Source organism: Antedon bifida, chromosome 1 (assembly GCF_963402885.1).
Source record: "Antedon bifida chromosome 1, ecAntBifi1.1, whole genome shotgun sequence".
NCBI lineage: Eukaryota > Metazoa > Echinodermata > Crinoidea > Comatulida > Antedonidae > Antedon > Antedon bifida.
This window is the reverse complement of record NC_136226.1, coordinates 8,714,081-8,728,551: the sequence shown is the minus strand read 5'-3', so window position 1 is coordinate 8,728,551 and position 14,471 is coordinate 8,714,081. Positions and strand designations below refer to the sequence as shown.

Sequence of the window (14,471 nt, the reverse complement as noted above, 5' to 3'; positions counted from 1 at the left end):
TTGACAAGGATTATTATTGTAGCTCCTATATAGTCATTATTTCGACAGAACTGTTGCAACCACGCCGCTGCGTTTGCAATGGATCCACGTCAAGAGATGATGGTAAGGCTTAGGACATTGTTTTCTCCGGCTTTGCTTGTTTTTACCCGCGCTTATTGCTGCTGTATGCTCTGTGCTTAATCGAGTTGGATCGTTTGGATTATATCTTTACACAGATCACTGTCACTGTTTAAGAGACTAAACTATTTGGACCCATTTGAAGATTTACGCGAACAGTCACTAAAATGCTGTAAATGATTGGAAACATAGAAATTCTGGATATTTTGTTATATCCAAATGTGTGGCTTTTTGTCACCTAACGAAAAGAATAGCACAAAACTGTCATGTTATACACTAAAAATCAAAACAATTTATTTTGGATCCGGTGTAAGCACATTTTGTCATGTCATACATAGAAACTCATTTTATTTATTTTTTCCCGTCATCGAACCTCATAGTTAGATTTTTTTTCGGTTTATTTTCGACGAACTATGAGCAAGTTAGTTCATATTTTTGGACGTGCTTTCTCCTCACTCTATTCCACGGCAGACGACACCATCTCAATGCGTCGTCAGTCGTCGCAAATCGAAACCTGCCTAATATTATTCTCTCAAAAGGTATCAATAGTAGCTTGGTTTGCAGATGGCTCATTCCTTTTCAATGTCCCCAGGAGTGGAAGAAGTTCGGCCATTTCGGCCAAAAAACGAGATCGGAGCTCAATTATTTCCCGAAAGTCACTTTGCTTTTTAACGAGCCATTGTTTAACATTCTTTCACCACTTTCGGATTTATACATTTAGATTTAGAACATGCAATAATTGATTAATCTTTTGAAATAAAAACCATCCCTGGCTTCGTATGCGTTAGCTATGGGTTTAGGTAATTCCGGCGAATACATTTTCCGAATATGTTTAATAAAATAAAGACACAATTACCAATATGTAATGTTAATAAAATAACAGCTAGTCTTAAGTAATACGTTTCTTTATATTTTTTAGTGTAGTGTGTGATAATTTTCTGGTATTTTTTTTTTCAAATTTGTTTCCTAAGACGAAAAATAATGAGCATAACATTAACTCTATTATTCCTATATCAGGTAAAGTCTTAACTATTTAATGTGGACATATGTTTCTTTCCTTGCATTCATTCATTGGATTCTAACACAGTGGCATGTTTCATTTCTTGGGGGTGTATTACATTATATTTTCGTATGTTTATACATTTTTTTAAATACCGGCAAAAAGTCACGCGATGAGAAAAAAAGTTTGAATAGTGCGCCATCATTTAAAAATGTTAGTTTAGATATAGTTTGGACTATTCCATTAATGAATAATTGCAAAATGAATAGTTACCAATTTAATCCGGAAATAATGTGAATTAGTACATTGTATGTTATTTAAAATTATTATAGTGGTTGTAATATTATAATCATTATTTATGAACAGATAACGCAGGTATATCAGTTTCTAAAATGTTTCTACCAAAAAATAGAATAATCCTAATGAATATTAATAAGTTGTAGTTATTTCAAGAACACTGATTGGTTAATATTTACCAGCAGTATTGCACACAGTTTTCAGATGTTACTGTTTCCAAACGGAGCCCTGTAACTAATTATCTCTTATTTTGTTTATTTAGTATCGTCAACTTTACAATTGCTGCTCATCTCAAAACTGTAGCAATAAAGTTTATTTTCACGACATTAACTCTCTACTGAGCAACAACCTCGATTTGAGTGCAAATTCTTGTACCGAATCCGCAGCCGCGGCCGACGACTTCCTTCGACGCAGAACTCTACCTGCTGCTGTTGTTGTAGAGAGACAGAAGTCGACCATCGAACAAGACTATCAACACTGGTCAGGTAAACAGCGTCAACATCAGTTATATTATCGACAACAAATAGTTTCACAAAACAGTGGAGCTTTTACTGATACTCCGACTGGACAATCCGTGGACGTTTTGAGAAGTAATTCAAAACCCAGAAATCTTCTTTCTGCTCCTGTTGTTGCTGTATGTACTGGAGGTACAACATCATCATCATCATCAGACAACAATCTGGAAGAAGCCGACAAAACTGCTCTACCAGTTACGTGTGATGATCGACAACTAGCTGTAGGAACAGGCCGACGAAGGAGTCCAGATTTTCCGTCGACATTAGCTAGGCCTAACGTTAATATTTGTGAAAGCTGTAGTGATACAACGACCACTATCGTTAGTGATTCAAAAGCCACTTCTGTACTTCGATCTAACATTCCAGGTAAAGTAAAAGTTGCCAATATTCTAGGCTTTAGCTAGGCCCTCCTAGCTACTAGGACACATTGTCATTTCATTATTGTTTGAAGTAAAATAAATTGGCTAAAATGTTCAACCATCATTATGAAACCTTTCTCTTTTATACAGATCAATGTGAATTAAATGAAATTGGCTGTCTTCCATTCCTAAGCAATATTACCAACATTTTATCAGACGATCTTCAACATTCCGAACAAAAACAGACAACTATGGCAAGTGCTTTGATACAGCAATCACCACCACAAATAAGTGATGATGTTAACATTCCAAAATCACCGCTATCTTCAGCAATGTGGAGCCCTTACTCTCAATGTTCAAATCCAAAGGATGCGATGACACTGGCTAAGATTGATAGCTATTTAAACGGTTCACTTTCATCAATTTCGGATGCTGGTAATGCTGAAGTAGCAGACATTTTGTGCAAGAAAAAGTGTGCTCATAACAGTCCTCAAAGTGACACTTCCAGTCTCTGGGATTCCGCTTTCTCACCACTCAGCCAACAGGACCGTGCAAGATGCATGAGTCCATCGGATTCAGACACAAGTGGAGTTGGCTCTGAGGGATCGGAACATAGCTTAGGAAATAACAATTTACATATAAATCGCTTGCAAGAAATTGTGATGAAAATGGTAAGATTTCAAATATTATTATTATAATTTTTATACAATATACTTTGTAATTTTATCAACTTTAATAATTTCCTATATTATAATTAATATCAATAAACTACTAATTTATTAATTAATATTATGTTTTGTTAAATTACACTTAAAACAATTAGGCCTACTTTTAAATAAAGTTAATATTGAATTAATTGTACTGTATATTTCTCTGTGAAAGATCACATTGTACAGTCTTGTGAAGTTGAGGAAAAAATGCTATAAAATGATAATATATTTTACAGGAAAGTCTCAAACTGGAGCAGAATGGCAATATTTCAAAGCAACCCACCTGTACAAGCATTCCAAATCATCTTGGTACCTGTACTATGAGTCAAGAAATGCCAATTGCAATGAGTGCCCCCATCGCAACAAATCTACAGAAACAACTGCATCCATCCCAGCACTATATCAACAATAACATCCCCAACTATAACACATCTCAAGTTCCCATGAGCTTCCAAATGGAGAATACAAACTCTATTCCCAAAGAACATGGAACTGATCCATATGGAATTGAAAAACTGGCAAGAATGAATAGAAATGCAGCAGGTAACAAACATGTCTGAATCTTTGCACAATAATAATAATTAATTATTTTTATCTTTTTTAAAGTTGCATTCTTTTTTAGTTTACCAAAATCTTGCTTGGAAATGTATTTGAATTTGTTCATACAGAAGTAAAAATGAAAGAGAAAATATAGTTAGCCTATTAATTAGTATTATTACTCCTCAAATTAATGATCAAGGTGTTGTAATGTTTTAAATTGTAGCCTTATGTAACCCAATGCTCGCCTGGACTGGGCAACTTCCACCCAAACAGTGCAAGAATCCAAGCTACTCCTGTAAGGTGTTTATTGGAGGAGTGCCATGGGATATTACAGAAGGTAAGGTTCTCGTAAGAGATTACAATACATGTTATTGTTGCATTCATACATTTTTATCTAAGCATCAGGTTACCATGACTTGTATCATACAATGATTAACATAGTTGGTTCTATACATTTATCTAGACATTTATTTAGATTTGTACTTTGTAGAACTAGGACATTCTTATATTCATTCCAATAAACAAAAAAAATATGTAAAATATATAAAAATATGTATACATATTTATAATTAATTGGATTTTATTTAGTTTGGCCCATTAGTAATTTTTTACAAGAATTCATATCATTAACACAAAATAAAAAGAAAAATAAAAGAAGAAAAAAAATCCTCTCTTTTTTAACATTGGACACTAATAACAAAAGTGCTGTGAAAGTAATATCAAAGGACGTGTGACACTGTAATAATTTAAATAAATTTAAATTATGATAGTATATCATTTATATTACTATACCTTACTTATTATCTATATCAGTATTGACCCTATTCCTAGAAAACTTGCAAGATCAGTAACAGGAAATACTTAACAATTGCATCTGTTTCTGACCTTAAAAAATCCTCATCAAATTTTATACAGTAGATCTTAAAATGGTGAAAATTGAACCACTCAACCTGATAACAAAAATTATACATATTATATCACACAGTAATAACATAATTCATAACAGAACTATGTTCATAAACTGGTTCGATAATACAAGATACAGATTATTTAATAATGTACCTTTACACAAACAAAACCCATTACTACACTTAGAATTATGAAATTGAAACTAGGTTTGTGCATTTTAGAAATATGTTGCGATATGATCAACTCTATTAGTGTTACTCTGTAATAAGTTCTAGACCTTGGCAGCAACACAATACATATTTGATTAAATATTGATGCACTGTAAATGATTTTATTAGTTATTAATAATGAGCTATTAATAATTAGTAATTTGGCAAATTGTAGTGTATATCAGAATTATATATATATAATTATTAATAAATTAAAATAATACAATATTTTATATTAATAAACATTTTATTATACTTTTTATATACTGTATGCTTTGTTGTGGGAATAGATTTTTTAATAAAACCTATAATAATATTATAATAGGTTTTCGAATTATCAAGCAAATACATTTCACATAGTCTGTAGGTTTTTTGAAGAATTTTTTTTTTCCATTTTCCCCCATTTTTATCAATATAATAATATCATTTGCTTTAATGAACTTTGTTATGGACTAATAAACTGTTATTCAATTTCTTAAATAGCTGGCCTAGTTGCTGCTTTTAGTCAGTTTGGAAATGTGAGGGTTGATTGGCCTGGTAAGGAGGATAATTCCAAATCTATGCCAAAAGGTAAGACCACAAGCTATATTACCATCAATGTTGAACTTTAAAGAAATTGTCAAGGACATGGATTAAACATTCTACAATTATGGTTTATCTCGCTATTTCAATGCCATAGTAATATCTTTACGTTTATGTATTTTTTTTAATGCTGAAACCATATTTTCAGAAGAGAGTGGATATTAAAGTGCAATTTTTGGTATACTTTTATAAATTATTATAATTCTGTTTGTGACTCATTTACTTTACTGAATAATTGTACATATTAATTATCCAAACACATATTAGCGCGAGTGACAACTTTTTGAGCACATTAAACCAGCATTCCGTAAACTTTTTATTTCACGGCCTAAAATCCTCCTCCCGGGACCAACCCAAGGCCCAACTACCCAGCTGCACCCAAATTTGGGCCGTGGGCCCATAGTTTGAGGAACGTCATATTAACCAATAGAAAGAAAGCCAGTGTCCTTTTCATGTTTTATAGAACAGGTATGAAGGCAAGCAGGAAATCCTCTATATGTGCTGATCAAAGCACCTTATCTAACAAATTTGTGTGTGAATGAAACACTCAATCCTTTATAGAGAAGCAATTGGATTTATAGCGGTTTCCGTAGTAAAGTTCTGTGCTTGCATACTTTGAAAAGATAATATTAGAAATTGTTTAAATTGATCATACTATTAATGCTTTAACCATGAAAGACCTTTTACTACTGTGTGTTTAATTATTTTGTACATTAGTTACTACTGACAAAAAAATCTCATCTTGTCTCTGTGTCCTATGAACTAATGTAATCTCGTCATACCAAACTCCATGAAAATATTCTTCAATCAAAACCAGAATGAATTGTTCTGAAGTTGCCAAATTATCTTTTAAATACTACTATTATACTACTTTCAGTGGTGTCCTGCTTAAGGATTTGACTATAGTATTAGTTTAGGCCTGATAATTGTACTGTAAATAAAATGTTTACTTTAGTAATTAATGGTTTGTGAAGTGGTTATTCATTTACTTTCACTATTATCTAATGCGATTAAAAATGCTGAGGCCTATTGTACAGACTGTCCATTATAGGCAACACAGAAGCAAACATCTTTAGGAAATTTAAAATCATATAAAATATTAATGGTTTTTAAAGGAAGAAGAAAAAGGACACGTTGTCCCTGACAGTGACTACAGGATTAACAAGTGTAATTTGGATTTCTATGATACAGTTTCAAACCCCTACTTTGGCACTCCCCTATTCAGAGGAGACCCCTATTAAGGGGACATTTTCCCATGAAATAACACAGGGGACAATATGGTTTAACTCTAAAGCCAACCATTATTCAAGGGACAACCACAATAAGGGGACGTTTTGTTTGGTTCTGAAGGTGTCCCCTCAATAGGGGTTTACTGTATTAGATAAAATATCTAATACATTGTTATTATATCTTAATTTGTCTATTTCAATTTGATATCACCTGTATACTGTGAACAATCACAAATTCATATTTTTGTTTACATTAATATTATTCCTTTAAAAATATAATTAAAAAACAATGCATAAATTTGGAAATATTAAAACTATTGTAATTTACTGAATTTATTGCTTTAAATAATTTTGTTGAGATAAGATATCATCTTTTTTTAGTATGCCTACCGCTTTAATATCACCTGTATAACAACACCTATTTGTACTTGCTTCCCTATCATTTCCACTCCCAGGAAGTAATTATATACCACCGGGATATTCAACTCATATTCAACTATACTTCCGTAACCAAGCCTTTATGCACAAAATAAGATTACTCAGCGTAAATTAAATTTCAATATTAATCCAAATTATCTCTTTACAAGATAAGGCCTCAGAAAAATGGTTGGTGTTACGATATCAGTAAACCAACCATTTATTTGTCTAAAGAGATTGTAAAATTTAAATTGTTTTTTCTTTCAATATTCTACAATATATAACGGTAATTACCCTCAACAAAGTGTTCCCTGAATAAAGGTTAGCTGTAACGTATATACAATATTTCCCCTTGTTTATTTCATGGGAAAATGTGTCCTTCTCCTTAGGTGTCCTCTTATTAGGGATGTCCCAAAGGAGGGGGAATACTGTATACAAACTTAACTTAATGAACCAAAGTGATTTATAAATAAAAAAATATAGCAATAGAAAAATATTAAAAACATTTTAGATGTTCAGTAATACCTTGTTTTTAATGTGTTATTTTGCAACTATTGTTTATAAATGAAACTAAACATTTACTAAGACAGCTAATAATATCTGGCCGTTAGCCAGAATGAAAATCAACATAAATAGGTAATATTGTATTTGTTATATTATATCATTATTTTTAATAAATTTGGTAAATTTAAGGAAATAAAAACAAACTTTATATTGATTTGTGGATGGATAAAATTTGAATAAAATGGTTATGTTCCAACCTATATAAAGTGTATATTGTGGTTGAACTTGATAATGTTTTTTGTTCATATTCATATTGTGTTGTCTGAGAGGGTCCTTTAAATTGAGTGGCCTCAAGGTTGAACCAAGTGTCAATTGTGTTGTGTAGTGTTCTCAACAGGTGTTTTTTTAAACTGGTGAATCACGATATCATTTTTTTTATGTATGTGCTTATATTCTGGGGTTCAAATCTTACTGATGTAATTTTTGAAAAATTTGTAGCAAAAATGTGCTTGCTTACAATACTGTACATAGTCAGTTGCTAATTTTGCAGACTAAAATAAAAAGTATATTTTCTACTAGCCCTGAATCATGCATTTTTATTTTTTAGATGAAATAAAAATTGAAATTAATTAAAGTCCATGTACAATGTCTTGAAATCAACAGAGGGATGAACACATCAAGGGGTTCTGAGATTAAAATTTCGGGTGAATTACATTTTTGTATTTAATTGATGTATGTATTTGTAAAAATGTTGGTTTGTACTTACAGGTCATGTGTACATTGTGTTGGAATCTGACAGGGCTGTAAAGACTTTACTTGCTTCATGCCGACAGGATTTGCGAACTGGAGGATATTATTTTAAAATTGCAAGCAAGCGCGCAAGATGCAAAGAGGTAAGCCATACCGTAGGTTGGTTAAAGGAAGAAAGATGAAATGATCATGGTTAAGTTGATAGAAATTGACACTGGCAGCAGCAACATCAGCTTTAAATGGAACGCAGCGACCACCGAAGCACGGCTAATTCAAACTTGTAAACAGACAATTCCATTCAATCAGAAGCATCCTAAATTGGCTAACCAATTTGTTTTCTTTTTGTCATAGATCCAGGTGATCCCTTGGATTCTAGCAGACAGCAACTTTGCAAGATGTCCCTCACAGCGACTGGATATTAACAAGACCGTGTTCATCGGAGCTCTGCATGGCATGATGAATGCTGAGGGTCTTGCCCATACCATGAATGACCTGTTTGGAGGTGTCGTGTATGCTGGTATAGATACAGACAAGTTCAAATATCCAATCGGTTAGTAGTATAGTAATACAAACCTCTCCTATTTAGGTGACACCCCTATTAAGTGGACACTTTCTGTGAAACGAATGAGATAATGGTAACGGTAACACTACGGCCGGGCCAACATCTATTAAAGGGACACCGTTACCCTTTGTTAGATCACAGAATTGTCCACTTAGGGGTTTTACTGTAGTTTTATACTATTTGAAGTTTGAGAGAGTCTATAGTACTCTAATATCTAGCCCATACACATCAATACAATAGCGTAATTGATATGCAATCTTTAGTAATTCCCTTAATATTACAATTGTTGATTTATGGAGTTTCTGTGAAAGAAATACTGTGTTTATTTGTTCATCTAATCTATATTTTTATGTCTAAATATTTTTGTGCAATCAAATGAATCCTTAGATAAATGTTTGATACTGTAATCTTTAAATTATCATACAGGTTCAGGACGTGTTACATTTAATAACATGAAATGTTACATGAGAGCAGTTCAGACAGCCTTTGTTGAGATAAGAACAAATAAGTTCAGAAAAACTGTGAGTACATCCATTGATGCCTAAGAATACCAGAATTATTATCTTATTTATCAAGTGGAGTTGTGGCTTGGTGGATATGATGCTCGGCTACCAATCCAAGGGTCTTTGGTTCAAGTCCTGTCATGTTGGGATTTTTTTCTAAATGACAAATTTACAACTCCACTCCCAAAGACTTGTAATAAGACTTTGTTTATGTTGAACATCTTGTGTATATGTCTTGTGAACAGGATTGCCACCTTTAAGAAAGATTTTAGTGAATGGATTCGTTTATGTTTATCCTTGGAAATTTGCCTATATATATAAATAAAAAAATGAAATAAAAAAAATCAAACAATATTAATATTATTGAACTCCACCTGACATATTCTGGGATGAAGGGAGGGTAGCTCTTGTTTTGATATCATCAATATCATGTTGTGCCTTTAAATTGCTCTGAAATAAACTGTAAAACTAGTTCTCTAGCATTGATTCCTGCCATCTATAATTGCTATTTCTAAAATGTTTAAACCCCAACCCTGGTAGGACTGCATTAAAACGGAGACCCCTTTTCGTTCAAAGGTTTTTTGATCATTATCAGATTAAATTCTCCCTTTTATAAACGCTTCTGTCCAAAAACTTCTAACGTGCAATCAGAAATCTATATTTTAATTCCAAAACAGGTACAAATCGATCCTTATTTGGAAGACGCAATGTGTAGCATGTGTCAATTACAGCCAGGCATCTTTTTCTGCCGTGAGATGGCATGTTTCAAGTATTACTGCCACTCCTGCTGGCTATGGCAACACTCGCTAGAGGAGCTACAATATCACAAACCACTTATGAGAAGTATGCGTGCTAAGGACGGCATTCAGAAACCAGTCTTTCCGGTCTTCAACGAATAAACAACCTTGAAAATATTCCATTACAATAATTAACAGAAGATGAATATTTTTCTGATGATAAAAAAAAATTGATTTTTTTGAGATTTTTATCTACAAAAGATTCACATTGATTTGAAAAAAAAAATTATTCCAATCAAATTTCTCAAATAAGTTTGATCAAATTCCTAAGAACATTCTGTTAAAATAAATAAATATATATAGCAGTATTTAAGATACATTGTAATGTATATAGCTTTAAAATGGAAATACTAAAAACAAAATGAAAAAATAATTATTGTGTAGATGATATTAATTATAGAATTTAATATTTTCTAGTTGTCCACATCACTTTTTTTGGGTTGCTTAGAAAAGAGTGAAGCAATGTTAATATTAGGCCTCAAGACAAAAACTGATTGTTTGCCTTTGATTTTTTGCTTTTAGCAATGTGTGATAATTTTCAACGAGGTTATCATGGTTTTTCTGTCCACCTTTTAGGAAACTCCCTTTATAAACGATATATTAATTAAACCCGAAATTTTAAAACAAAGAAAAAAAATGTTAATTGCACTTAAGTAGCTTAAGTTTAACAAATTTTTTCCAGAAATGGTTATACTTCATTTCAAAGTAGTGAGTAAGGTTTTCTAGTAATTAGGAGAGTAAAAATTTAGATAAATTCAAATTAAACACATAAGAAACTCGGTTAAGATAGAAATCCAGAAATATAGTGTATTTTTATGCACTATAATTTCCAATATTAATCGCATTTAGTTATTGCTTGAAATTGCTACGCACATCATATTAATTTTGGTAAAATTGAGAAATATATTATTTTTTACAGTATTTATTTTCCAGTTATTTACTTTTAATTTATGTTTTAGAGTTTTAAAGATATATTAGATTTTTATATTTTTAAACAAGATTTATTTAAAAATGAAAATTTTATTTATCCTTTTTCAAGATTCACATTTCTATTTATCAAATTTTACATATTATATTTTGGTAACCCCAGAGAGAGTAATTCAAATTATGTTTGTCTATGATCATGTTTAGTTTAAAGAATTACTACTTTCTCTGGTTTTAACACCATCTCTGTAATTTAGTTGGATTTTGCTGTATTTTATTTGAATTCAAAAGCCATGTTTGAATCTATCAGTGTATGGGGGTTCTAAAGGCCCAACAAAATAAGCAGGGGAAGATTTAGAGAGACTGAAAACTGTGCTGATAATAGTCAAAATTAGGTGAAGAAAACAAAAACATTGCAATACTAATTGTAATTTCTCTTTTGCTGTAATAATTTAACTTTAAAGCCCAGATATACACTTGTCAAAAAATTAGATCTACCTCGGATAGGGACTGGCTTTTGTGTCACAATCAAATTTGTTGATTTTATACAATTTTAATTTAATTTTAAATAGTGCTGTTAAATTATTTAATAATAGAAAATGTGGTAATTTAGCATGCAAGCTTCATTCCAAGAAGTTTCCCTAAAATGTCTTGGGTTTGGGCATAAAAGGTGGATTCGATATATAAAGGTAATACAGTAAACCAATGATTGTCCAGTAACATCTCTCAGTAACAAACTACTCAATTAGACCCCATTTACACTTATGATTGGGGTCATGGGCCGCTCCAGGATCGGGTTCAGATTTAATTGTTTGGGTCCAATCCGGCCTAAGTTTGTACAGAATTTAGACGATTGCCGACCCAGAGTCCTATGCCAGCTCAATTCACAAGTGTAAATGGGGCCTACCAACACTGATGTTGCTGTACTAGTACTTATTATACATTGTTTTATCTAAATTTTATTACAGTTTTAGTCAATTTCATAAAGTTCTTGATTAATGTGAATTGATGTCAAGAATATTTTAATTTTATAAATGCGAGTAAATGCCATTAATATAGAGACAAAATATTTAAATACAGGTTATTGTAGAGAATGTTTTATAAGGTCCTTGCAGCTAATTTTAAAAATCTTTTAATTATATTTTATTGAGGCTGCCAATGTTTTGTTTATTGTTTTAATATTAAGGAAATCTATCATTGATTGGTAGTCAGTAAGTTAGAGAAAAGAAAGGTGTTGTACAGTAGGTAATTGTAGCATTTGAAGGATAAAGGGACTGTGTGAGCTAAAATACAACGGTGCAATATAGCATAAAAAATGCACATGCCAACAATCTATACCGTGATAATTTATAATCTGGTATATTGATACAATGGTTTCAGAGCTGTCCAATACAGGCGACACCCCTGTTAAGGAGACATTTTCTTGTGTACTGATTGACTGGCAATATCAAGGTGACACTTGTTGGGTCCCGAAGGTGTCCCCTTAATAGGGGTTTTACTATGTTTGTAAGCATACTTGTGTGTTTGTTATGCTCTACTGCATCGTTGTTTTTTAAGTCTCATTGTGTACAAAATGAATGTTTTAGCCTGTGTCCCTCCTAGATAATTTTATAAAATGATTTTAACAATTAAATAAATTCAGCTCTGCAATCGTTTTAATGAGGAGCATATTGTATTTAGGTATAATCAGTATGAAGAGTGAACTTTTCTAAAAGAACATGGCATATTTTAAACATTTGAATTTTAAATTATTTAACTATTAATTAGTTTGAGGTTTAGCTGAGCCTGCTGAAATAAGTATAAGATTATCACGGAAATTAAGCCATGCCCATTCACCACTGCATTTTAGGTTCATGTTAATACTTTTTAAACTTTTTTTTCAAAACTATTTTTTAATACTGACCAGAAACTATTCAAACCAGTTTTTAACAATTTTTACTCACAACTATATTAAAGGCATCAATATAAAGTTGCTGTAAATTTTAAACATTATTAGGATAGATGTTTTTCTGTCATGTTTTAACATTGTTCTGAAATATATTTATCAATGTTATTTTAAAGTTGTTTATCGAATTATGGCAATATAGAAAAAATATTTGGGGTGGAAAGTTGGCTTGATATAATGATTGATATAGTTGATTAAGAATAGGTTTTTCGTTGCTAATGTACATTTTTCTCGTAACATATTTACATAACTATACTTACTATGCAAAATTATATACCAAATTTTAAATCAAACTCGCTTATGCAAATGTAGAATAGCTTTAGCAAAGAGTAGATATAAGATTAGTTTGTAGCAAACAAATTGCATTTTAAACATTACAGTGCCATGATTTTAAGACAAAGCACAATCTTGCCATTTTCAAATGTAAAATGTTTACAGTATGGTGTGCCACTAATATGCAGCTAGCCCTATATCATAAGTAATAATCAATGCAAGGTGCAAAACTAATATATAGCTTGACTGGTTCTAAAATACATCAAATATTAAGTGAAGCCATACACTGATATCTTAAAACTTTACGAGTAAATGTTTAGTATGGTGCGCCACTGTAATATACGATTTTGAGTAAAATGTATGGTGCTCGATGATGGATATCAAACTATGATGGAGAGTCTTTGAAGGAAAACATGTGAAAACTATTTTAAACTAAACATGCTTGTTGTATTCCACAATTGGCCTGATTTTATATTTGTAAAAAATTGGTTTAAATAATTACAAATTAAATAGTTATTCCTTCCTTCTGTTACTGGGTGCAGTTTTAACATGTATACTGATTCAATTTAAATATAAGCTATATAGCTACCATTTTACATTTGTTTATATATCTGTATATGTTCAAAAATATTATTCTTGGGAAATAGATATTTTCAAAATGTTGATATTTTAAAATTTACTTAACACGTTAGACAGTTTTAACATCTACTGCACCAGTAGTATTAATAGTTTTAATGTTATATTTATTAAGAAAAAAAACAAATTGTAGATAACTTTTATAATATTAGTATTCGCATTTTTAATGAAGAAAGATTTGCAAGTGATTTACCAAATAGGTAATGATTTAAAGTCCATAATTTCTAAATCAACTAATTATATAGTTATATTGTTAAGATGTTTATTTTGTGATGTTTTTGTTTCAAATGTGAACAAGGTAATGTTGTAGATGATCATGAGACGAGTTTTCCAGTAAATATTATGTTTCTCAATGACAGTATAAAAATGTTTCTTCACTTTATTTCTGAAATGTTAAAACCTATACAAAAGCTAAAGGGTGTGTTTCTGCTGTGAGCAAATTAACCGGTTCTGTGAATGGATTATATCTCAAATTTTTGGCAGAAGAATGTTCCTGTGTTTTTAAAAATTGCATGTTAGTATGGCATTTAACAGTTAGCTGCAATTAATTATTTAGCATAAATTAGCAGACAGGTGGTTGAGCGGAAACCCTGCTCAGGATAGATTTGACAAGCTACGCGGTTTTCCGCTTAACGTTACCGTTCGTCTGTGTAAATTGGCTTTTATGTAGCAAAAATATGCTTAGAAAATTTA

The 14,471-nt window shown here is 31.3% G+C and overlaps 1 protein-coding gene across 1 annotated transcript; it reads left to right on the top strand.

The window, feature by feature from the left end:
• Nucleotides 1-45: 45 nt before the first annotated feature.
• Nucleotides 46-14,138, top strand: LOC144840541 (uncharacterized). Its single transcript, XM_078696381.1, has 10 exons — nt 46-102; nt 1,677-2,295; nt 2,439-2,959; nt 3,235-3,541; nt 3,762-3,875; nt 5,140-5,226; nt 8,157-8,281; nt 8,490-8,688; nt 9,127-9,221; nt 9,881-14,138. Exons 1-10 carry the CDS (start codon nt 79-81, stop codon nt 10,100-10,102), a joined length of 2,313 nt encoding a protein of 770 aa, XP_078552507.1. The 5' UTR covers nt 46-78; the 3' UTR covers nt 10,103-14,138.
• Nucleotides 14,139-14,471: the final 333 nt, after the last annotated feature.

What these genes read in the sequence shown, in the direction of transcription:
- LOC144840541 (XM_078696381.1), top strand. Translation starts at nt 79, where the DNA reads ATGGATCCACGTCAAGAGATGATG. An exon ending in ACTTCGATCTAACATTCCAG is followed by an intron (nt 2,296 to 2,438) that starts GTAAAGTAAAAG and finishes TCTTTTATACAG; the next exon opens with ATCAATGTGAATTAAATGAA. An exon ending in AATGAATAGAAATGCAGCAG is followed by an intron (nt 3,542 to 3,761) that starts GTAACAAACATG and finishes TTTAAATTGTAG; the next exon opens with CCTTATGTAACCCAATGCTC.